The 25,213-nt window shown below is 34.4% G+C and overlaps 5 protein-coding genes and 1 non-coding gene across 9 annotated transcripts; 1 reads left to right on the forward strand and 5 right to left on the reverse strand.

The window, feature by feature from the left end:
* Window positions 1-417: 417 nt before the first annotated feature.
* On the forward strand, window positions 418-5,390 carry LOC105631520 (polyadenylate-binding protein 6). 2 transcript variants are annotated; one of them, XM_089724344.1, is made up of 8 exons: window positions 419-860; window positions 2,213-2,522; window positions 2,992-3,257; window positions 3,360-3,656; window positions 3,763-4,040; window positions 4,129-4,191; window positions 4,499-4,729; window positions 4,885-5,390. In XM_089724344.1, the coding sequence occupies exons 1-8, from the start codon at window positions 656-658 to the stop codon at window positions 5,077-5,079; spliced, it is 1,845 nt and encodes a 614-aa protein (XP_089580470.1). In that variant the 5' UTR covers window positions 419-655; the 3' UTR covers window positions 5,080-5,390. The 2 variants fall into 2 exon arrangements, with proteins under 2 accessions (XP_089580473.1, XP_089580470.1); XM_089724347.1 differs by lacking the exon at window positions 4,129-4,191 and having other exon boundaries at window positions 418-860.
* Window positions 4,081-7,099, reverse strand: LOC105631519 (GDSL esterase/lipase APG). 2 transcript variants are annotated; one of them, XR_016321851.1, is made up of 6 exons: window positions 6,748-7,099; window positions 6,536-6,666; window positions 6,205-6,438; window positions 5,873-6,128; window positions 4,624-5,794; window positions 4,081-4,543 (listed from the first exon to the last, which is right to left on the reverse strand). XR_016321851.1 is itself a non-coding variant. In XM_012213663.4 (5 exons), the coding sequence occupies exons 1-5, from the start codon at window positions 6,998-7,000 to the stop codon at window positions 5,589-5,591; spliced, it is 1,080 nt and encodes a 359-aa protein (XP_012069053.1). In that variant the 5' UTR covers window positions 7,001-7,099; the 3' UTR covers window positions 4,081-5,588. The 2 variants fall into 2 exon arrangements, 1 of the variants encoding a protein (XP_012069053.1); XM_012213663.4 differs by having other exon boundaries at window positions 4,081-5,794.
* A 2,497-nt stretch (window positions 7,100-9,596) lies between these two features.
* Window positions 9,597-11,384, reverse strand: LOC149499405 (GDSL esterase/lipase APG-like). Its single transcript, XM_089724353.1, has 5 exons — window positions 11,033-11,384; window positions 10,776-10,906; window positions 10,427-10,660; window positions 10,089-10,344; window positions 9,597-10,007 (listed from the first exon to the last, which is right to left on the reverse strand). The coding sequence occupies exons 1-5, from the start codon at window positions 11,274-11,276 to the stop codon at window positions 9,814-9,816; spliced, it is 1,059 nt and encodes a 352-aa protein (XP_089580479.1). The 5' UTR covers window positions 11,277-11,384; the 3' UTR covers window positions 9,597-9,813.
* A 1,482-nt stretch (window positions 11,385-12,866) lies between these two features.
* On the reverse strand, window positions 12,867-12,948 carry TRNAS-UGA (transfer RNA serine (anticodon UGA)). Its single transcript has one exon. It is a non-coding gene; the product is annotated as a tRNA-Ser (tRNA).
* Window positions 12,949-13,244: 296 nt separating this feature from the next.
* Window positions 13,245-17,884, reverse strand: LOC110008606 (senescence-induced receptor-like serine/threonine-protein kinase). Its single transcript, XM_020678372.3, has 13 exons — window positions 17,568-17,884; window positions 16,894-17,440; window positions 16,242-16,717; window positions 16,021-16,156; window positions 15,640-15,711; window positions 15,484-15,555; window positions 15,322-15,402; window positions 15,064-15,209; window positions 14,732-14,961; window positions 14,511-14,637; window positions 14,335-14,397; window positions 13,946-14,135; window positions 13,245-13,850 (listed from the first exon to the last, which is right to left on the reverse strand). Exons 1-13 carry the CDS (start codon window positions 17,737-17,739, stop codon window positions 13,424-13,426), a joined length of 2,739 nt encoding a protein of 912 aa, XP_020534031.3. The 5' UTR covers window positions 17,740-17,884; the 3' UTR covers window positions 13,245-13,423.
* Window positions 17,885-19,746: 1,862 nt separating this feature from the next.
* Window positions 19,747-24,322, reverse strand: LOC105631518 (senescence-induced receptor-like serine/threonine-protein kinase). Of its 2 annotated transcripts, XM_089724319.1 has the most exons (13): window positions 23,752-24,317; window positions 23,117-23,666; window positions 22,544-23,019; window positions 22,322-22,457; window positions 22,131-22,202; window positions 21,975-22,046; window positions 21,813-21,893; window positions 21,563-21,708; window positions 21,232-21,458; window positions 21,012-21,138; window positions 20,831-20,893; window positions 20,412-20,601; window positions 19,747-20,328 (listed from the first exon to the last, which is right to left on the reverse strand). In XM_089724319.1, exons 1-13 carry the CDS (start codon window positions 23,969-23,971, stop codon window positions 19,902-19,904), a joined length of 2,787 nt encoding a protein of 928 aa, XP_089580445.1. In that variant the 5' UTR covers window positions 23,972-24,317; the 3' UTR covers window positions 19,747-19,901. The 2 variants fall into 2 exon arrangements, with proteins under 2 accessions (XP_089580445.1, XP_089580449.1); XM_089724323.1 differs by lacking the exon at window positions 20,831-20,893 and having other exon boundaries at window positions 23,752-24,322.
* Between the last annotated feature and the right edge of the window lie 891 nt (window positions 24,323-25,213).

Below are 25,213 nucleotides of genomic sequence, written 5' to 3' on the forward strand. Positions count from 1 at the left end.
GCTTATTCCCATGGGTTTTAAAAGGACGCACTTTTTCACCCAACTTACTCGCGAAGTTTACCGGTGTAACTTGCTCGCGAAGTTTAACGGTGTAACTTGGTTTTTCGACTCATGTCGTTTGACTATAGCCCGCTTCTATACTTCCTGGCTAAGGTGTCTACCTTTATCGGCGAGTACAATTTATCTCTACTTGACACAAGTTACTCTCTCTCTGGACAAATAACACATACAGTGGGGTCTAAATTTAAAAGCCTAAAACCCCCCGTCTGAAATTTTTTGCCTTCCAAGGTATACCGCTATTTAAACGACAGCGTTCTAACTTCTATGCCTCATGATGAGAATCTTGCGGGGCCACCCACGGTACACTTTGCATCATTTAAAAGCGAGTACATGAAACTATATTAATTGAAGCGAGTACTCTCAGGACAACGCACTGCACACAAGCCTCACCGTTATAACAAACAAAACTTCCCTCCTCTCTCTCTCTCTCTCTCTCTCTCTCTCTTTTTCTCACTCTGTCTCTGCAGAAGCCAAAAAACTCTTGTTCTTCTTCTTCTTCTTCTTCTTCTTCCCCATTTTCTCTCTCTACAAAGTCATTCTCTCCTTTGTCTCGCTTGGTTCGCTTCGCTTCCGTTGCTTCGAAAGCAACAAATCAATGGCGGTGTTACTTCAGCCACCTAGGTATCTGCGACAGAGGACGTCGCTGTACGTGGGTGATTTGGACCCAGAAGTTACTGAAACGGACCTTAGCGCTGCGTTTTTCCAAATGGGTTCCATTTCATCTGTTCGCCTCTGCCGTTGCGCTCGCTCCGGCAAGTCTCTCTGTTACGGCTATGTCAACTTCTACTCTCACGATCAAGGTATAATCTATGAGTATTATCGTGGAATTTCTTCTCTGTCTCTGCATAAGAGGGATTTCTTGGATTTTTTTTTTATTAACCTTTATTTTTGGTTTCTACTTATACAAATGCATGTGTTCGATTTATGGGGTTTTATGTTTTTGTTTCTTTACTAATGGGGATTACGGTCATGGGCTTTCAGGTTTCCTCTGTTCCTTTATCAAATAACAAAGTCTTGTAGCGTTTCTGCTATACATCTGTTATGAAGGCATTGGCATGATTTTTAGTTCCCTTTGTTAATTGGTGCTAGAATAGTCGGAACATGAAGCTCTGGTTCTCTGTGTCTTCCCTTGCAATAAATTTCTGGGGAAAGAATCTCTCTCTAGTTTCTTTATGTATATATTTTCTGTATATAGTATGCTGATTCTGGCATTTATTATTTTTCCTCTTTCTTTTGTTTTTCTTCTGATTTTTATACTGTAGATTTGGCTAAAGAGCAAAGCTCTGTTACTCTATTTAAATATTTCCATATGATATACATGTATTACTGTGTTTGTTCTTCAATTTCTGAGTTTTGTGGTTGAAATTGGGACAACATTGTTTCTTGAGACTGTTTGTCATTCATTGATCTGGATACTTTTCATCGAATATGTGTTTTGGTAACGGGTAGTTTAGTGATAATCTTCTCTGTTTCTTTCTCTATCTGGACATAACCGTCTCTTACTTTTTGTTCTGTTTCTCTCTCTCACGTTTACTCAGACAATTAGGTCACTGCAAATGAATATGCTTTAATTTTTTTTTTTTTTTTTGAGGAAAAATATGCTTTTATTTTCTCTTTTATTCGTTTCTTTGGCTTGATTATATTATATGGGTGGTTTTGGGCCCTTGGGTTCCCTTGTTGACATTAGTATTGGAAACTATGGTTTCCCTTTTAGCCTTGTAAAATTTCTATGAAGCTTTCTTGGGTTTGCTTACTCATTAATAACATCTTATTTGGGTTGTCTTCATAATTGCACAACTTAATATTTTTTGGGTTCTCTGTTTCTAGGTTGTATTTGGTGAAGTATGACGTTTGCCCTGCTGTATTTATCCTTTGTTATTTTCAAATAAGTGATGTTTTAGTATATGACTACGTCTGTTTCCTTTTATCTGTCTTTTCTGTTTGGTGTGCTAAACTGTAGATCATTCTTTCATTTAAGTTTCTCTGTCTTGATTATGTTTAGTTACACAAGTTTTAATGCTTGTAGGGGGGAAATTGAAAATCATTCTCCAAAAAATATTAACTTAGACCTAACTAAACGAATGCATTAGTCTTTGTTACGGCTATAATTGGTTCTAATGTCATGTCATTTATTTGTCTCATTTTCTATCAGCATGTAAAGCTCTGTCTATTCTAAATCATGCATACTTGAAAGGAAAACCCATGAGGTTAATGTGGTCTCAGAGGGACCCTTTTGCAAGAAAGAGTGGAATTGGAAATCTTTTCGTGAAGAATCTAGATGCTTCAATCAACAGTGCTTGCTTGGAGACCTTGTTCTGCAAGTTTGGAACTATACTTTCTTGCAAGGTGGTTGAAGAAAATGGCAAGAGTAAGGGTTTTGGGTTTGTCCAGTTTGATTCAGAGGATTCTGCCTTGGCTGCTCGAACTTCTCTTCATGACACTATGGTTAAAGGAAAGAAAATGTGAGTCCTGTTTATTTGGTCTCTTCACTTCTCTTTATCAAGTTACCATTTCTCTAAAGTGCTTTCTAGAATGCAAATTTTGACAGCTAGATATTTTCTTGTCTCTCGGATTTAATCTGTGCTCTCTTATGCTTTGGGTGACTTTGTTTTCACTGATGGGTCTCTCGTTCATTGACATACTGACATTTAAAATCAGAGGGGGAAAAACAAAGGAATAAGTTGGCAAGTTGCACTCTGTAGTGCTCGATTATCAGTTTGCTGAACTTTCATCCCCTAACCAGTTGTTTGTTGATCGTTATTTTTCCATTAACTTATGAGTCTGCATTACTAGTGCATTTGCTTTACAACCTTTTTCATTTACTGCCATTTATTGGTTTATGATAGCTGGCTTATGCATCCATGATTAATGAATTTTAATGGCCAATTTGATCTAGTAATCAGGGATCTTTGTTTTACATGTTCTTCTCAGATATGTATCCAAATTCATCAAGAAAAGTGAGAGGACAACAGCTAGACCTTGCGAAGAATTAGAATTTACAAATCTTTATGTTAAAAATCTGGCCAAGGATATGACAGAGGATACCCTTAAAAGTATGTTTTCTGCATTTGGGAAAGTCTGTAATGTTGTCATCATGAAGGATCATGACAGGAAATCAAGAGGTTTTGGATTTGTAAACTTTGAGTCACCAGAAGATGCTAAGAAAGCGGTTGATGCTTTGAATGGTTATCCACTAGGTACATTTTTAAACCTGTTATGGTTTCCCTTGGCCATCATTCATTATGAGTTATTCAAGGGTCAACTTCTCTAACAAATATTTGAAATTGATTTATGATCAGGTTCCAGGAGTTTATTTGTCGGAAGAGCCCAAAATAAAACTGAGAGAATAAATGTATTACAACATGAATACAAGGGCTTCATCAGCAACAATATTGAGAAATCCAGAATGTCGAATCTGTTTGTGAAGAATCTCGATGTAAGTATTAATGAAAGAAAATTGCATGAACTTTTCAGTGGGTATGGACAGATAGTTTCAGCAAAAGTGATGCGGAATGATAGTGGTGTAAGTAAAGGATTTGGCTTTGTCTCTTTCTCAAGTCCTGAAGAAGCAGAGACAGCTCTGAACAGTTTGAATGGTGAGCTAATTCTCCCCTTATCTTTTCACATTTCTTCCCCATGTCTGAGGATATTCTGTTTCCTTGTTATCTAATATGATATTATTAATATTATTATTTATGCTAGGAACCTTGTTTGAAGGGAAGTCTCTATTTGTGGCAATAGCTAAGTGTAAAAGCAATCGCTCTCTGGAATTGCAGAAGTATTTTCCACAACATCAATCTCAAATGTTATATCTTCCTAATTGCAATATTTTTCCACCTCCAACCAGCCCACTTTATTACTCTCCTTGTTTTCCTTCAATATTCCCTTACCATCCAATTTCGTATCCAAACTTTGGTGCAAATATGGGAGTCGATTATACTACAGCAGCACAGAATTACCAACAGCCCTTCTGCTCATATGTAAGGATTCTGTTTTATGCAATTGGTTTTTGAAATTAACTGAGCTAAGTTTATCAGTTGTTATTCTTAATAGCTTGTAAAACCACAGATTTCAACGGGACAAATATACCAAAGCACTCAGAACCCAACAGCACAGTCCTTCCAACCTCACGTATGCTCTAACTTCTCTTTTGAAGAAAAAGTAGTAGTCACTGTTACTGTGCTTCTAACATCTCATTGTATACTTTGTTTTTTCTTATTTGTTGAGAAAATGACTAGCCAGAGCATGAACTGCATATAATGCTACCATTTTTTGAAGCTCTTGGACTGTTGTGGTTAATTGTCCAGATTGATCTTTAAAGAAAAAAATCTTTACCAATCTGAAACCCATTTCCTAGTGGTGCTGCTTAAGCTTTGCATAATGCTGTTGTTTTCTTTTGCTCAGTTGTTTCCTGCTTTCTGTTAAAATTGCATTGCAGTTTGTGAAACGAACAACATCTAATCTTCGTGATCGAGATCTGAACCTGAACAATGGGTATGCTGGGATTCAAAACGTTGGCACTAGAAAGAAGTGGACTAAGAAAGTTGGAGCTACAGGAAGTACCTCCAAAGGGTTACAAGCCACAGCATGTCTTAGCGCAGCAAGATCTCCTAGTAACTCCAAGAAAGACCTCGTGAATCTTCTGCCCTCTCTTGTCCAGAATCTTCAGGTTCATTGATTCTAAAACTCTTCTAGAAATATTATCTCAATCTGTGGGAAACCTCTACATATCTAACTGTGCTTTTCTGCAAGCGTTGTATGTGCATGTTTGTCTATCTGTGCCATGGTTAATTTCACAATCAATTGATTCTCCCGTGCGTGTAGCCTGAGCTTGCAGGAAAGATGACTGGAATGCTGTTGGAGATGAGCAAGTCTGAAATAGTTAACCTCTTGAATTCCCCAAATTCCTTGGCTTTACAAGTTGACAGGGCAGCTCAAGTGCTGAAGGAGGCCAATGCTATGAAGGCTGCAGATACTGGTGCGGTTTTGCCCAAGTGTGCTTACTACTTGAGATACTAGATTTAGTGGTGATTCCGGTTTCTAACATCTTAGTACTATCTTCAAAAGTGGATGTTAAAACACAGCGTTTTAACACGACACGATTTGTCAATTGGTGCACTAATTGCATATTGTTTTTTTGATGGAAATGCAGTCTCATTGCACTGTAAATCTTTACTAGGAGAAATCAGCACTGGTTTGATTATATATGAAATGGAGATTTTCCACTTATATAATCTTGCCTGTTTTCCCCCTTTATCCTACCTCATTCCTGGTTCGGTTGTGCTGTGGATGTATAATGAGGAGGAAAATAAAAATTCAAGCTTTCTTGATTTCTCGGAGCTGAAGTTTATGTTCCTTGAATGTTCGTTAGCAACGTTAAAGCCAATGCTTTTTTAACATGAGATTTGACAATGATAATTCATGATAGAGATACACCCATTTTCGTGAAACCCACTGATAACATGATATTTTACAGTGATAGTTATTTAAAATATATTATATATTTTATTAAAAAAGACGTGTCTTCTTCAAATGAGGGAGAAGCCCTGGACAATCAGTCCATCTGCAAGAATCTGGTTAGCAGCCTCGGATGGATGTATACCATCCCAAAACACAAACTGGGTGGCATTGGTGCAGGTTCCTGGGGACTTTGAATTGCACAGAAGTGTTGTTGTTATTGTCTCTACAGTGCCCGTCTCAGTCTTACAGCAACCTCTTCTTGCTTCCACAAAACCTAACAAAACATAATAGAAAAGGTTGTTTACTATATATCAATCAAGTTACCTTCTAATAGAGCTCCTAAATTCGTTACCATAATTTGAAGGTGTTTGAAGAAGGTCATAGAATGGTTTGAACATGTCAAATACAACAATCTTTAGACCAGGAAGTAGCTTTTGGAGATTTGCAGCAGTAAAGTTGATCTTATTGTTAAATTTCTGGGCATCATCGTTGATCCTGGAGACGCACCCATTTTCAAGAAATCCAAACAAGGCACGAGCTGCAGGAACACAACCCAATGGTGGGAGTGAAGATACTCCAAGCCTCCTAGCCCCTAACCCATACAAATCCTGTTTGTCAAACAAAGCTTCAAACAAATTATTTACTATAATAACGAACTTGCAAAATGAATCTGAAAGCAAATACCTTAACAAAGCTTGAGAATGCAGTGACAAGGAAGGAACCATATTGATCAGGAGTGTAAATTTTATTTATCTGTGGATTTATATAGTAGTTAAGGAGGAAGTCACTGGTTCCTGCACTCAATAAGTACAGTGCATCCTTAATGATCGACATCGATTTGTTAGAACCAGCCACCTTGGCTAGCTTACTTTTGTATTCTTTGAAATACTGCAGCTGCTGATGCAATGGAATAGCGTTCTGCAAAAATGTATATAATATGTCAGTATTAACGTTAAAGAAAGTAAAAGAATTTATATAATGAAATAATAACATTAAGAAAAATATATATTATGACATTTGCTATGACAATTTTATCATCAAAACCAGATGCAGCCGATGCAAAGCTAGCTCCAATTAGAAGGTTCTCCCCTGATGCATCCCTGCTAAGGTATGCCGGTGGATAAGTCTTAAACCCCATAGTTTCAGCTGCCAAAAGAAAATCAGGCAAAAATAATATAGATTAGGCAGTCTTGACCTATGTATAAGGAATAATTATTACTTAATTACCGATTATGTCGGAGATCAATTTGCCATTGCAGAACCTCCCAGTAGGCCTATGATTGAGGAAGTCCTTTCCATAAGGAGAGTAATTGGCCTTGAATTTTGTTGGGAGATAGTCATTGTTCCCAACATCCAGGCCTGAGTCTCCAAATGTGATAATAGCAGGAACAAGAGTTTCTTGTGCATATTCTCCACTTATTAGAAAAGCCAAAGCCAAAGCCAAAGCCAAGACCAAGCTTGCTCTATAACAGATATCCATTTTACTGTAACAACAATGGCAGGTACTTCGAGACTTAATTTCCCTATATAGGAAAAGTCATGGGGACTTAATTTTACTGTACCGCAATAATTGTAGTGAATTATGCAGAGCGCTATCCTGTTATATAGAGCAGTTCATAGTGTTATTTCGGCGCATTAAGCCTCACAATAAATACTAAAAACAAAAATTTTATATATCTAATAACCAAAAATCATTCACAACCACCGAACATCGTCAATTCATTATAACACTTAATCAAAGGGTCCCATATACCAATTAATAGTAAGACCTTTAACTACTACCTATACATAATCAATGACATATAACAAAATAAAATTTAAATCACTCTGAAGCGGCCAGGTTCACATAATTCTTCCTTTGACTATAAAAGTGCATTAAATCACTCTTTCGACTAGGCCAAAATGAGCTAGAATTTATCAATTCCTACCTCAGATGTTTTGGCCTAAGCCCTAACTAGTTTTTCATAATTTAATTTGATCAAAATTTCATTATCTATCGTTTAAATCTTTCAAGTTCAATATCAAATTTACAATTTCCTACACCTCAACCCCTAGATAGATTTTATAGCTCATCCACACACAAAATGCAATTAATTTGATAATTTAAAAATTCATTTGATAGCCATTAAGAAAATCTTCTTAACTTTTTTATAAGTGTTATTTTTATAGTATTTTTAATATAGTTTTTATTAGGATTTTTAGTATTTTTAATTACTTTAATTATTTTTTATTTATGTTTTTTAATAAAGCTTTCTTGAACTATATTTTACTCTATTTTGAAGAATTTTATAAAATTTTTATAGAAAACCAGTCAAAAATGCAAGAGAAAATTAATTGTCAAAGACTTCTAGCAAATAGCACCCCTAGGCTGCGCTACCCAGCACCCCCGTGCTACTTTACAGGGTTCAACTTGGACCGAAATTTCATATTAATCCCGTACTGCCCACATGAAGATATTGTGGGACGTACCTTATTAAAGCTGAAATCATATTTAGACGCTTAGAGAGTCCTAATTAGGAAAAAATATAAAGTCTAAACAGTTTCCTATCTCTAAAAGATTCTTACGCAATAAAGATTCACTTTTCTAAACGAACACGGAGATATTCCAGAAAGTCTATATAAAGAGAGAGACTAGCCATGATCGGGGGTCGAATCTATTCATTGTATATTCCATATATAGTTGTATTATTTTCTACATAGTTTTCTCTCTTCAAGAGTTTAAATGCTCAAGATTGGTGTCAAGATTCAAGGAAGCCGCTCAAGCCCATCGTTGATTAGCTTTTATTTCTAAACTCTCTTTTTGTTTATTATTCTTCATGAGATTAGTTACAAGTTTAATTGGATTTTATTTAATTACTATGTCGAACTAAAATTTCATATTAAAGATTTGATGTAGCTGAATTTCTATTTCAATTTATAAAATTAGATTTGTTTTTTCTTGTTCAAAGTATAATTAATTATTGAATTTAATACTTCTAGGCAGAGTTTCTCGTCTGGATTGATTTATTTCATTAATCACTATCGAGAGAAGGGATTTTGATATGAAAAAAATAATAAATTACATGAGAATAATAACTTGATGCGGAAACTATATGGTTTGACTCATGGAGGTTTTCATAAGTTAATGATCTCAGGTAATGAATTTACAAACAAACCATAAAACTTAATGATTTAATTGCGCTATTGGAAAATAGGTAATTAGATCGGGTTAAAATAGCTAACAATACATCGGGAGAGTTTATTAGTGATTCTAGGTTTATTTCCCCTACCTGAACAATTAAAATTGATTATCAAACTAATAAAATAAATTGGATAAAATTAAATGAAATCAAAATTCCTAGTAGCTTGATTTCTTTTCATCAAATTGTCTTGCTTGGTTACTTTTTATTCTCTTGTATTTCTTTTAATTTAATTTTTTAAAATAATTTTTCTTATTATCGTTTAAATAATGGTAGGTTAACACAATTTTAGTACTTGGTATACAATCCTCGTGAGAACGATCCTCGACTCACTCTTTATTACTTGTTTGCGATTTCGTGCATTTGCCAAAAAGCCTATCGCTTTTTAATCTAAGTCCATAATTGGTATTAAGAATTTTGGGGCATTTCAAAATTACTAACTTGTACTCACCATTTGGTAAATCATTAATTTCATAAGAATTTTGATTCTTGTTGATTTTATAAGCTATATTTTGGAGTTGTTTCTCGTGGGTTGCTAATTGATTTATATTTATATTATATTTATAATTTATTAATTTTATAAAAATAACTCTTTCTGTTTTTTTTTAAATTAATATTTTCATGTAATAATTTTATTATAATTATTCAAAAATAATATTTTTATTTTTATAATACATTAGAATAAAAAATTAATAATATATTCACCTTAAACAAATGCAAAATATATAACACGCGATACCGTATATAAATAATTATACCTTTAAGGGTTATTTTACATTTTAATATAAAAACATTACTAAAATTTTACCCAACAACTATCATTCATATCCAAGTACCAAAACAGGGAAATCAGATGAGCTCTTACTTTATTCGCAAGTTGGTGCATATTGGAAAAACTAAAAGTAAAATTCTCAGAAATATATTATTTTAGACAAATGCTACATCTCGGAAATAACCGAGCTAGCAAAAATATTCAAAAGATGATTTTGCACTAAACTTCTCACAGTAGAGAATTAAGTTTCATAATAGACAATAGTGGAAAGGTAATAGCACTTTCAAGTGATATATTACACTTATAAATAATTGATTTTTATACTGATGTAATTTATTCTCTTCAGAGAAGGGAGAATCCCTGAACAAGCAGAGCATCTGCAAGAACCTGATTAGCAGCCTGAGATGGATGAACACTGTCAAAAAACACATATTGGGTTGCATTAGAACAAGTTCCCAGAGACTTTGGATTGCACAACAATGATGTTGTCTCTACTCTCCCTGTCCCACAACAACCTTTTGTAGCTTCCACAAAACCTGCCAAATATAGCAGAAAAGATGAGTGCTTGGGTCCTCATTTTAATTAGCTAGAACTTCAATTTTTCTAATATTTCTTACCATATTTTGAAGGAGTTTTGACAAGGTCATAGAGTGGTGTGAAAATGTCAAAGACAACAATCTTTAGATCAGGAAGTTGCTTTTGGAGATTTATAACCGTTGAATTGATCTTCTTGTTAAACTGCTGTGCGTCACTGTTGATCCTTGAGACACACCCACTTTGATGAAACCCAAATAAGGTTCGAGCTGCAGGAAGGCAACCCAGTGGTGGAAGTGAAGTTACTCCGATTCTTCTTGCTCCCAATCCATATAAATCCTGTTGATAAAATACAATTTTAATTATCATATATAAATAATGATTAGCAGTGTTTACTTAGATTAAGAAATTATTGATGTACCTTAACAAAGCTTGAAAAGGAACCGACAAGATATGAGCCATATTGATCAGGAGTATAGAGTTTGTTTAACAGAGGATTAACATAGTAATTCTGGACGAAATCACTACTTCCTGCACTTAATATGTACAATGCATCCTTAATAATAGATGCTGATTTGGCAGAACCAGCCACCTTGGCAAGCCTACCCTTGTACTCCCTGAAGTACTGTAACTGTTGAGGTAATGGAATTGCATGCTGCAACCAAACAGTTGTGGATTAAGAATATTGCCTAAAGTAATTAAAATTTGTATTAATTTAATTAAGGCTTAATTATATTTTAAATTAAAAAAAAAAAAAAACATAACCTTACATTTACTGTTGCAGCTTTGTCATCATAACCAGAAGCAGCTGATGCAAAATTAGCTCCAATAAGAAGGTTTTTTCCTGATGCATCTGGGCTCAGGTATGCAGGTGGATAAGTCTTAAACCCTAGACTTTCAGCTGCAAAAAGAGAACCTCTAATTAATACAATATAGAATTACATCTTATAAAGAAATGCAGTATAATTGACACATTTATGCCTAGACAGGACTAATCAATACCAGTAACTTGATGATCTGTGCTTACCGGTTATGTCGGTGGCTAGTTTGCCATTGCAGAACCTTCCAGTAGGTTGATGATTAACAAAGTCTCTTCCATAAGGAGGATAATTGGCCTTGTAGATTGTTGGGAGATAGTCATTGTTGCCAACATCTACAGCAGAATCACCAAATGTAATTATAGCAGGAACAACAGTATCTTGTGCATATGCAGGATTCAGAAACAGTGCAACGGGTAATGTTGCCAAGGCCAAAACCAAGAAAATATCCATTTTTGATATGCACCAATTGGCTTGTGGGTGAGAGTGAGAGAGGTTTTAATGTGAGCTGAACCTTTATAAAGGAAGTTGAAAGGGACTTTAAATTTGGAGTAGGGGAAGATGGAAGCTCAGAAAGACTCATAAATGAGAGTTGTTAAAGTGGCAGTGGTAGCATTCATAACATATAGATAAGAAGTTTCTTTGTTTCTCTTCAAAGCTCTTTCTTTTTTAATGAAAAAATTGTTTCTTAGCTATACCTGGATTAGAATACACATACATTCATTATCCCTTGCAGTGCATAAGGCTAATATCAAAAAATTGGTGTTATTGGCAATTATTTTTACTCCTAATTAAAATTAAATTATATTAGGTATAGTTGTAGAGGTAACAGTAACTGTGAAAAACAAAATGGTAGTTGGGGCAATCTAAGGATTGTCAATCGTGTACATGTGCGGGAGTTAATATGGATTGCTTTAGGCATTGGGCAACTAGTCACGTGCAGTGCAGTTTACATAAATGTATAGTCTTAGACCATATAGTGCAAACTTAATTATAAAGAGTGGAATTTAAAAAGAAAAGAGAGAGATATACAGTCCACCCAAATTAATTTAGAATTAAAGTTTTTTTTTTTTTAAAGAAGCACTTGTTAATTTTATATATATATACATTAAATTTTGCTAATTAAAGAATGATACAGCAATTGAAAGTTACATGATAAACTAAAATGATGTTTATCCTTAAAATTATGAGCCTGAAATTTCAGTTGAGGAATAATCATTCATGAAAGATACTCGAGCTTTATGTACTTTGTGATTGGTCAAATTGAAGTCATTTTCAATTATTTTGTGATTATTGTTATATGTAAGGCAAAAATTATCAATGGAAAAATACAGTAAAAATATTAAAATTCAAGTCTTTCACTTCCTTGAGTCAAGGTTCAAAGTCCATCTGCGAGTCATTCATGGCAATAATTGTGATTATATATATAAGATGTCACGCATAGTCACAGCAAACTGAGTATCTCAACTGTTAATATTTGTGGTGGAGGGCTTAAAATCCAAAACCATAATAATAAATGAAAAAGGTGCAATTAGTTTAGGGTAGTTGGGTTAGTCGTTGACATTTGCCACTTGTAACTAAGTACCCTTCAATTCGAGGTAGGCTCCAGCATCCTTGAAGCCTGAACCGACAACTCAAGGTCCAACCTTAGTTTATCATTTCTGGTACAGAAAATTAGAAGACACGTTTTAAGAGATGTTACTGCATCTATGGAGCATCTTACTATATGTAAAACGACATAACTTACATGATTCTAAGAGCTATAAGGAAGTAGTGGACAGATGAAAATCTATAAAGTACGTGTACTATTTTATTATGGGTGGAGGCAAATTTCCAGGCAAGTTGTTGAATGAATTAAAGTATGCCCAAATGCAGATGCTGGAGACTAATATTTATAGCTAGTTGCTCCAGTTTAAATACTCATTGCATTCATTTCAGTTTAAGATGGCAACTACCTTGTTGTCTGCTCAAGTACCATCAACGTTGAACATCACTCTCTTTTATTATGGTAAAAAAGAAAACTCTACAAGAGCAAGAAAAAGCCGTCGACAGCAGCGTTCGAACCTGCGCGGGCGAAGCCCAACAGATTTCAAGTCTGTCTCCTTAACCACTCGGACATATCGACTTTTGATGGTTCCTTTTATCAATATATGATTTAAAATAATCTTCAACATGTTACCTCAAAAACCATTCTTTTCATCAATCAGTACCCCTTTGTGCCCTAATTATTACCCTCAAAGCAATTCACCTATGTTTTAATTGATTTTTAAAACAGTTATCATAATATTGAATTACTGATTGTATAAGCTTCTTAATTTACTATGCAGATCAATTGCATAGACTTGACAGGTATTTCTAAACAAATTATAAAATTTCTTTATTATTTATAAATTTATAGAATAATTTCAAAACAATTCCAACTGTATCAAGTATTGTGCTTTATTATATAGGTATACATGCATATTATAGCATCTGAAACAAACCACAATACATGTTCTACGCAAAATATCAATATTAATTAACCTAATATATTTACAAAATCCCACATAATACTTCCATACAACTGTATACAGAACAATGTAAATCACTCTCATCAATTTCTACCTTGCTTCTGGACCACGTTCAGTTGCAAGATCCACAGAAATCATTTCAAAAGAATTGCTTAATCTCATTCTTTGCTCTTCCATTCTGCATCTCTGTTCACGACCAATTTCTGTTACCAAACATTCCTTTAATTCTGCAACTACTTGGTTCATGGTTGGTCTTTGAACGGAGATTGATGGCACACATGACATTGCTATCTCCATGAATTTCCAAACGGAATTCGTCTCAAAGTTTCCTTCCAGTCTTGGATCAACAGCACTTCTTATATCGCCTCTTTCGATATAAGGACTCACCCAATTAACAATATGAACATTCTCATCTCGGTTTTTTATTATTGCAGGCTTGCCTGTAATTAGCTCTAGAAGTACTATTCCAAAGCTGTAAACATCACTTCTCTCTGTGAGCCTGTTGTTTGTGTAATATCTGCAGAAACCAAGAAAATTACAATCAAGTTCCTTAATAACCCAAAATTTCTCTAAATTTTAAGAGTATTAGCATATATATAGAGACTTAATTACTCTGGATCAAGGTAACCAAGGGTTCCAATGACATTAGTTGATATATGACTTCTACTTTCAGATGAATTAAACCTTGAGAACCCAAAATCAGAGATTTTGGCCTGCAAATTATCAGTTAACAAAATGTTTGCACTCTTCACATCTCTATGTATTATAGGAGGCTTGCAACCAAGGTGCAAGTACTCTATCCCTGCACAATTAGTTTTTAGATTATGTTAATAATCCTCAAAAAATATGAGTACTTATCTGGATAGTTAGTTACTTGAAATGGATGAGTATTTGAATTTGTTTTCTTTATGATTTTTCACTCAGGAACACAAATTCAAATATATTTTCATTTCAAATGCACACCTATCCAAATGGATATTTCAGTTATTTTGTTTGCGAACCTTGTGCTGCATCCAATGCAATTTGCAGTCTCTCCTTCCAACTCAAAACCTCAATTGACTTATCTACAGCCATAAACATACCCACATGGATAATAAGTCTCAAAACAAGTGTTTGATTATATTACATTATATTACAGCTTTTTCCTGCACATAGAAATGGAAGATCGAGTTGGTACCTGATAGATATTGCTGGAGATTTCCATAGGCAATGTACTCATAGATTATCCCAACATTACTAGCTTCATTGCAGTAACCAATAAAGGAAGTTAAATTCCTGTGATGAATTCTCATCAAGAGCTGAGCCTGTCAAGCAAGAAAATCAAAATCATATAGCTAGTACGCCAATCACTCACAACTAAAATCACTTGAATTTTAGTTTTGATATAAGTTCACATACTTCAGTTCGAAATTGACTCGATCCATGATCTGATGCAGAAGAGATCATTTTGACAGCAACTTCGGTCCCATCAGGCAAGTAGCCATGGTAAACTGTTCCAAATCCTCCTTTCCCAATAACGGTGCTAAAACTGTTAGTAATTCTTACAATCTCAGCATAACTAAATTGTCTGTTGTCTGACTTTAAGGATGATCCTTCTCCTTCCTTGGAATTGACAAAAGTCCCCGCAGCTTCATAGAGCATTCCAAATTTTCCATTATTAGTGAACATAGTTACAAGTACAGCTAATATAGCGACCAAGTACAGAATCGTTAGTGGGTTATTTATTTTACCTTTTCTCCTTTTGTATCTCCACAGAATAATTAATGCCATCAGGATTAGCACAAATGGAACAATAGTTGCTACAAGTGGAACTACAATACTCTTCTTCTGTTCCTTGCATGGAGGCGACCAACAAATCTTCGGATTCCCATTTAGTCTATCATTAGATTAACTGTTCTTAATTAGCCAAAATGATAAATTAAGTTCAAGAACTAGAAAAGTGACTTGATTTTTTAAGTACAGAGTTTACTTCTAATAAATTTATGAACCTTAATGATAACAACCCATTATTGGATCTTTCCATCAGAGCCAAAGGAACTGAACCAGATAGTTTGTTTCCTTCTAAATTCCTGCAGTTTTAGTAAAATGAATTTATTTATCCATCTAATCTATTCATAGTATAATTCTAGCTATAAATATCAATAACTTACAAAGTCGTCAAATTTTGTAGTTCAGAGAGAAATTCAGGTAGTCCTCCTGTTAAGCTATTATTTGATAAATCCCTGTAGAGAAAATAATAATTGTTTTTAATTTGATGTTAAAACTGCTAAAATACAATTAAGCATTGAAGGCAGTTTTCTACTTACAGGTACTGCAATAATTTAAGTTTGGACAATGAAGGATATATTTCTCCTGTTAATCCACTCGATGACAAATTCCTGGTGACAAATTAGGTAATTATAAGTACTATGCTTGTAAGCAAATGACTAGCCATAGTAACTAATAGTAACATGTTGTTTGGCATAAGTGAACTTAGAGTACAGAATGCAGCTATAAATGATAAGATTTGTTTAATTATGTTGAATTCCATAGAACTGAACTACTGAGAGTAAAAGTTCGTTTCTTTTGTATTAAAACATGAGAACATGAAATTCCTATAAATATCATAATATTTTGTAAAAATTTCATTTATGCCAAGCAAAGGTTATGTTATTTTAATTTTTTTCTTTCCAACTGCAAGAACTCACAAGGAGATAATTCTTGGGGGTTCATAGCCTTGGTTGCTGCAATTCAAGCCCTCCCAGGATGGAGAAGGCATGCATGGGTCTCCTTGCCAGACTTTACTCACCTTATAATATGACTTAATATCTTCGATAGCATTAACTGTAATAAGAAAAGAAATGAGTCAAGCTTCAACCAACCGAAAAAAAGAAAACACACACACACACAACGCATATAAGAAACTCACCATCTTCCATGTCTGTCTGATTCTGCCAGAAATCATAAACTAAATATATTTCCAGTGCATTCAATATGGGCGGAAGAGTAGAACTAGGCAACTTATTGAGAGAAAGGCTGAGCCTGGCTCCTCTCACCGCCTGCATGGTAGTTATTGTTTTTGACTGCAGGTACTTAAGATCAACTACTTCACTTAATAGCTTATCATTTAAAACAATGTTGAATGTTCTAGATTGATTCCTTTTGAGAACTTCAACTTCAGCAAAATGAATGTAAACCTGGAATTTTGTATTGGGATCTCCAATATCAAATTCAAGATTTAGCGGTTCATTAGCATTCATTGGCTTGACTGCAGTTTGCATAACTTTTGATGGTAGATTGAAGTCACTTCTATTAAGGGAGTCAACTTCATTGGAAGTGCTCAACGAAACACATTCGGAGCAGCTCGAATGATACCATATGCGATCATAAACATCATCAGGGTACCTGAGCCAGGCATCCAAGAAAACTACATTAAACGAGCTTTATTTAACTCTGTTGTACTGAAGTAATTTCTGTAGCCGTCAGGCTGCAAAGTTACAACTGCCATTTAAAATAAATCCCCCCTTCAAAAAGAAAAAGACAGAAAAAATGAAAGAAAAATGTCAATATTTATAACTAACCTTATCTCATCAGTTGTTGATCCAAAATCGAGCCGCTGGAACCCGACTAATGATTTTCCAGATTCTGTTTTGTATGTATCAATATGGTAATGCCTTGCCTCTAAAGCTGACATGAAAGGGGTTCCTAAACCAGTATTTAGGAGACAGACATATATTTGATCCCTTACAGGGACATGTATAATTTCCTTTATTACAATATGAGATGCATTGTCAAACTTTACTGTACCCCACAAATTAACTCCAAGAAATAAACTGAACTGCGGCAACTTGTCTAGATTATCATAATTTCCATACATGAAGTAGGCTCTGATGATGTAGATTTTAGCTTTGCCTTCAGGTGGCCTCAGAGTATAGCAGCTTCTGTTTCTTTCTGGAAAAAACCTGACAGTTCGCAAAGAAATTGGAAGACCATAAGAATTATAGTCGGCAGATATCATCTTATTCACTCCTGTATCGATATATGTCTTGTCTGAATTGTATGGCATGTGAGTTTTCTCATTAGTAGAGATTGAATCTTCTGAAATTCCACAATCAATATTTATATCACCTGTGCAAAACCCAAATAAGATTTGAAAAATTTTTGTACAAGAGACTATAAACTGAAAAAGAATGAAAACAGGCGATAAAACAAAACAAAGGCCTCTATCTAACTTTGCTTGAAAACATAAAAGTACCAGCTACATCATCAAGTTTCCTCCTGGAATGCTTTTGATTGATAAATTCAGCATCAGAATTCCAAAATTTTGCAACCCTAAGGGACAAAAAGTTTGGACCTTCTGTCTCTAAAAATGCTAGAAACATAAACAACAGAATGAAACCCCAAACCCGTCTTCCTCTACTATTCATAATCTTTTTTGTTTTTCTAGGCAAAGAAAGAAACTTAAGACGTACGAGTTTGTAATTCCTGTAAAAGAAAGGCTTGAAATGAGATGACACTAAAACAGAATGGAAGCGTTGAAGAAGTCTTATTCTTTGTCATTAAAGCTTTCGTTATAGACTTGAAAGAGACAAACACCAACTTACACAAGTGGTCCGCGACTTGGGATGTAATTATACAAGCCACTGCAGTCCAAAGACAAAGTATTCCCCTCTCCGGTTTTAATGGTTAGACGAGAGAATGAGAGCATTTAAAGCTCTCAACAAAATGCTAACTCTATTATTCAATCTTGTGATCAGCAGGTAGTTTATGAGATGAACCACTATAATGAGTTGAAGATTATTCAATAGACCTAGAGTCCCATATTTGAATGGCAAGAATAATGCTCTCCATGGAGCTTGTGAGTTTAACGGCTAAACTAAGCTATCTTGGATTTAAGTTGAAGATTATTCAATTGTCCTAAAGTATTCCTCTCTCCCGTTTAATAGTTAAATGAGAAATTAATCTCTTTCAGATAAAGAGCATTTAAAGCTCTCGTCAATATGTTGATTCTATTATTCAATATTACGATCATCAAATAATTTGCGAGTTTAACCACTAGACGAAATTATTTTAGTTTGAATTGAAGATTATTCAATTGTACTAGAGTCGCCATATTTGAATAAGAACAATTAGTGGGAGGTCATATCCATTCTCAAATCAATTTCCTTCTGTTATAGTCACCCTTTAGCTGTGTCTACTATCTCAATTTCTTAGTGTAATTTGGTCACAAAAGGTGCAATATGTACATTTCATGAAGCACTTTCAGGGGACCCTTATATTAAATAAATTTATGAGGTTGTCGTAGCCCGTAGGGCATAGGTCGTAAGTCAAGCACTTAGATAGGGAATTTGATGTTAAGGTATATAAACAAAATTATGGAAAAGTCAAATGTTGTGGAGATATTTATATATGTGTGGTCTGATTGGCGAGGGCTATCATTATTGTTTAACAAATAATATTATCTTAGTCTATTGAGCCTCCTATTAATAATAATAATAATAATAATAAATAAACGAAAGAAAAAAGTCATTCATATATGTATGTGAACTTAATTGCTATGCATTCCCATTTTGATAATTCCTTCATTTTAAAAACTAGTTTTTCTAAAAAAAAAAAAAAAAAAAATCCTACATATGAAAGAAATGTTACTAATATTTAAATCGGTAATCAATTGAAAAAATTAAAAAAAGAAAAGAAAAAACAAAATTCAAATTGTGGTTGACATATCTTTTGTCCGCAGTTTAAGCCCAACCAGAATACATAATAGTGCATACGGAATACGTTTCACGGTTCTTGTTGGGCTTCAATTGCCCCACAGTTACGTAGGATATTTAAAAACTAGAAATTTCATTTTTACAGTCTTAGTTACTGCCACGTCATCCGATCAAAGTTGCGCAAGTAATCTGAAATGTCATCCATATTCATCCACGCCAGCGAGTCAAACATCATCATTGACGTTCGACGTGTCATAGGTCCCACGTCATCTGTTAGTAACCACGTGGCAAGTTCCAAGGGACACCTTTGCCAAAGAGAACCCGCAAAATAGAATTATGATTTCCAAATTACTCTGGTTGTTGAAGGAATAGTATTGAAGGGTCCCTAATTTCTGTGCTAAAGTTATTTATTTATGTCTGATATGGCTTCAAGGATTTGGAAAGTGCTAAGAACCCTAAATTGGTTAGAAGTGTGAGTATTCATGTCACGGAATCCTTGGCCTCTCTGCTCTGATTCAGATGCTTCGAATATCAGAGAGGAATTGGAGAGGATCGAATCGGCAAGTATTAATAATTTGCCTGTTACGTTGTTCGACTAATTTCATCAAATGAAATTAAACCTGCCCGTCATAAAACGACGATAAGAAAGAGTCGAGAATGCTAATTTGCCCTTTCTCACGTTCCTGTTCATCAAGTTAGGGTTCCGCTGAATACTGGGACTTCTTATGTAATTTCTCTCATCTTACTTTCGATTCTCAGTAGACAAATAATTCTATACAATAGAAAAATGTATATGCAGCAGCCCAAGAGGAACAAGATAAAAAATAATAACAATAATAAAAAGGAATTATGTGATAATCACTCCCATTCCTTCTCTACCTTGCTTCAGGACCAATTTCATTTCCAAGATTCACAGTAATCATTTCAGACGAATTGCTTAAACTCATTGTATGCCCTTCAATTCTGCAACTCTGCTCACGAGCAATTTGTGTTACCAAACAGTCCTTTAATTCGGCAACTACGTGGTTCATGGGTGGTCTTTGAATGGAAATTAATGGCACACATGACATTGCTATCTCTATGAATTTCCAAACGGAATTTGTATCAAAAGTTCCTTCCAGTCTTGGATCAACAGCACTTCTTATATCGCCTCTTTCGATATAAGGACTCACCCAACTAACAATATGAACATTCTGATCATGGTTTTTTATTATTGCAGGTTTGCCCGTAAATAGCTCTAGAAGTACTATTCCAAAGCTGTAAACATCACTTCTCTCTGTGAGCCTGTTGGTTGTGTAATATCTGCAGAAACCACGAAAATAACAATTAATAGGACAAATTAGTCTAAATTTTAAAATTATAAGCGCATGCAGAGACTTAATTACTCTGGATCAACGTAACCAACGGTGCCAACGACTGTAGTTGATAAATGACTTCTGCTTTCAGATGGGATGAGCTTTGATAACCCAAAATCAGCTATTTTGGCCTGCAAATTATCATTTAGCAAAATGTTTGCACTCTTCACATCTCTATGTATTATAGGAGGCCTGCAACCATGGTGCAAGTACTCTAGCCCTGCACAATTAGTTTCAGATTATGTTAGTCCTCAAAAATATGAGTCGTTCAACCCATATGTGCCCCTACTTGGATAGATTAATCCTTTAAAGTGAATGTGTACTTGAATTTGATTAATGATATCCATTGGTTTTTTTATGCATTTTCACTCAGAAACACAAATTCAAATCTCTTTTCACTTCAAATGCACATCTATCCAAATGGATACTTTAGTTATTTGTTCGCGAACCTTGTGCTGCATCCAGTGCAATTTCCAGTCTCTCTTTCCAACTCAAAACCTCCATTTTCTTGTCTGCAGGCATAAACATACCCACATGGATACTAAGTCTCAAAACAATGTATTATTTAATATTGATATCACATACATTACGGCTTTTCCTGCATATAGAAATGGAAGATTGAGTTGATACCTAATAGATATTGCTCAAGATTTCCATAGGCCATGTACTCATAGATTATCGCATTATTACTAGCTTCACTGCAGTAACCAATAAATGAAGCCAAATTCCTGTGATGAACTCTCATCAGGAGATGAGCCTGTCAAGAAAGAAAATCAAAATCATATAATATGACAATCACTCACAACTAATCTCACTTCAATTTCATGAGTTCTGATATAACTTATCATACTTCAGTTCGAAACTGACTCGATCCATGATCTGCTGAAGAAAGCATTTTGACAGCAACTTGGGCACCATCAGACAAGTAGCCATGGTAAACTGTTCCAAATCCTCCTTTTCCAATAACTGTGCTGAAACTGTTAGTGATTCTTACAATTTCAGCATAACTAAACTGTCTGTTGTCTGCTTTTAAGGATGATCCTCCTTCTTTCTTGGTCAAGGCAAAAGTCTGTGTAACTTCATAGAACATTTCAAAATATTCATTGTTAGTTATAAATAGTTAGAACTTAGAAGTAATGCTACATATAGTGCCACAGTTGGTGTTTTTTTTTCTTGTTTACCTTTTCTCCTTTTGTATCTCCACAGGATAAGTAATGCCATCAGGATTAGCACAAATGGAACAATAGTTGCTAACAATGGAACTATAATAGTATTCTTCTCTTCTTTGCATGGAGACAACAGACAAATCTCTGGATTCCCATCCACTCTATCATTAGATTAATCATTCTTAATTAGCCAAAATGATTAATTAAACTAGAAAAGAAGCTTGGTTTTTTAAGCACAGATTTTACTTCTAATAAATTTGTGAACCTCAATGATAATAATCCTTGGTCGTGTCTTTCCATTAGAGCCAAAGGAACTGAACCAGAGAGTTTGTTTCCTTCTAAATTCCTGCATTTTTAGTAAAATGTTCTTATTTTCCATCAAATGTATGCATATTACAGTTCTAGCCATTAAGTAGCAATTACTTACAAGGTCCTTAAATTTTGCAGTTCAGACAGAAATTCAGGCAATCCTCCTGTTAAACTATTGTTTGATAAATCCCTGATGAGAAAATGATAGTTGTTTTTAATTTGATGTTAAAACTGCCGAAACACAAAAAAGCATTGAAGGCAGTTTTCTACTTACAGGTGCTGCAATAACTTAAGTTTGGAAAATGAAGGATATATTTCTCCTGTTAATCCACCTGATGACAAATTCCTGAATGCAATTAAGTAATATGCTAGTAAGAAAATTACTCTTATGGGCATAATCAATTACTTCTTATTTGCTAGGCTTGTGTTATTTTAGTTTTTCTTTTTCTAACTGCAAGAACTCACAAGTAGATAATTCTTGGGGGATCATAACCATTTTCACTGCAATTCAGGCCATCCCAGGATGGAGAGGGCATGCATGGATCTCCTTGCCAACCTTTACCCACATTATAATCTGACTTAATATCTTCAATAGCTTTAACTATAACAAGACACAGAAATGAGTCATACTTCAACCTAAAAAGACATATATATACCACTGAATTATATATGTAACAGAAAACTAACCATCTTCTTGGTCTGTCTGTTGCTGCCAGAAATCACTAACTAAATATATTTCCAGTGCATTCAGTATGGGAGAAAGAGTAGAATCAGGCAACTTATTGAGAGAAAGGCTAAGTCTGGCTCCTCTCCCTGGCTGCACAGTAGATATAGTTTTCGACTGCAGGTACTTAAGATCAACACTTTCATTTAATAGGTTACCATTTAATGTAATGTTGAATTTTCTAGATTGATTCCCCTGGACAAGCTCGACATCAGCAAAATGCATGAAAATATAGAAATTTATATTGGGATTTCCGATAAAAAATTCAAGATTTAGTGGTTCATCAGCATTCATTGGCTTGACTGCAGTTTGCATAACCTTTGATGGTAGATTGAAATCAGTACCAACAAGGGAATCAATTGCAAGGGAAGTATTCAATGAATTACACTCGGAGGAGGTGTAAGGATTCCACATTCGATCATAAACATCATCATGGTACCTGTTGTAAGGCATCCAAGAAAAATACATTAAGCATCAAATTATGTGTAAAAATATGCCATTTCTAGAAATGATGAAACCAATCAGGTACAGCTAACCTTATTATGTCATTGGTTGTCGATCCAAAATCGAGTCGCTGGTATAGAACTAATGATTTTCCAGATTGTGCTTTGTATGTATCATTATGGAAATGCCTTGCCTCTAAAGCAGAAATGAAAGGGGTTCCTAAACCAGTATTTAGGAGACAGACATATATTTGATCCCTTACAGGGACATGTATGATTTCCTTGATTACAATATGAGATGCATTGTCAAACTTTACTGTATCCCACAAATTAACTCCAAGAATTAAATTGAACTGTGGCAACTTGTCTAAATTATCATAATTTCCATACATGAAGTAGGCTCTAATCAAGTAGATACTAGCTTTGCCTTCTGGTGGTCTCAGAGAATAGCAGCTTCTGTTTCTTTCAGGAAAAGTCCTGACAGTTTTCAAAAGAATTGGAAGACGATCGGAGTTATAGAGGGCAGATATGTTCTTATTCGCTCCTGTATCGATATATTCCTTGTCTGGAATGTATTGCATGTGAGTTTTTTCATCAGTAGAGCTTGAATCGTCTGAAATTCCACAATCAATATTTATGGCACCTGTAATAAACCCAATAAACTTTTTAAACAGAACAAAAACAGGTTATAAAATAGAACAAATATTTGATTGAAAATAGAGAATTACCACTTATATCATCAAGTTTCCTTCTAAAATGCAGTTGGTTGATAACTTTAGCATCAGAATTGTTAAATTTTGCAGACAAAAAGCTTGGACCTTTCGTGCCTAAAAGTGCTAGAAAGATAAACAACACAATGAAACCCCAAGCCCATATTCCTCTACCATTCATAATCATTTTTTTGCTAAGGAAAAGAAAGAAAGGCTTCAAATGAAATAACACCAACATGAACCAGAGAAAACATAATCTAAAACAGGACAGACAGTTTTGGTCTTATTCATTAAAGCTTGTTCTTGAAGGAGAATTCTTCAGGTTCATTAAAGCTTGCATTGTATTTGTAAACTTGAAAGGGACAAACCACCAAATTACATAACTACTCCACAACTTGTGAGTAATTATCCAAGGGAAAATGTCAACAGATTTAAATTTTACACCAGAGAATTGTATGTGAAGTAGTTAAAGATCATTCAATAGTGTTATCTCAAAAGGGTTTACACTTCAAAGTCTGTCAACTGGGTATTTGAATTATCAACTGCTTTATTTAGTACAAAAGCAAGAGTTGCAATATTTGAATAGCAAGGAGAATATTAATGCAAGGCCATAGCCATTCTGAAATCAATTTCCTCACCCTTAGCTGTGTCTCAGTTTCAAAGGGTATGTGGTCTACAAAAGGCCATAGCCATCAGGTACATTTCAAGAATAACTTCGAGGGACCCTTGAATTAAATTCATATGGTTGCCATAATGGAGCAGTACCTTGATTGAGAATTTCATGTCAATGAACATACAACAAAATTATGAAAAAGTAAAATGGTGATATTTTTTTTTTAGCAGATACTGATCATTAAATGCAGTTTTGGTCTCAGTTATGAAATTAAACAAAAAATGCCAAGGGAAACCCTAAAATTCAAAATTAAATTTGTGAAAAATATCTGGAGTTCCTCAAGTCAATAGTCATATATATGAGTTTAATTCTTCTACCCCACATTATATTGCAAAAACTATGCTTCAGGTCTCGAAAATTTCTTCGGATCTTGAAAATTTTACCCAATTGAATCAGTTCAAGAGCAACGGTGTACGTAACTTTTGTGCGCCTTTTAAGCCCAATCCTTAATACTCGGTGCATCAAAATACCTTGGATGGTTCTTGTTGGGCTTCAATTGGCCCACATTCACGGGCCTTCAAAGACATTTTATTGTTGGACCCGTGTGGGAAAATAGGAAAATGAAAAGATTAGTTAATTATTTTTATGTTAAAAATATTTAATTTTTTCTCATTGATCATCAGTAATTATTTTTTATCTTTAATTTTCCTGTACGTAGTTTACTGCTTTGCATATGTTGATACTCCAATTTGAAAGATTTATACAAACCAAATCAATAATCACTATATATACACATTAGAATATATAAAAAAAAAATTCAATATGACGTATGAATTTTTAAAAATAAATGCTAATAACAAAATGCAT

The sequence above is a fragment of the Jatropha curcas genome, chromosome 1 (genome assembly GCF_041381405.1).
Source record: "Jatropha curcas cultivar XTBG-Jc1 chromosome 1, XTBG_Jcur_1.0, whole genome shotgun sequence".
Classification (NCBI taxonomy): domain Eukaryota; kingdom Viridiplantae; phylum Streptophyta; class Magnoliopsida; order Malpighiales; family Euphorbiaceae; genus Jatropha; species Jatropha curcas.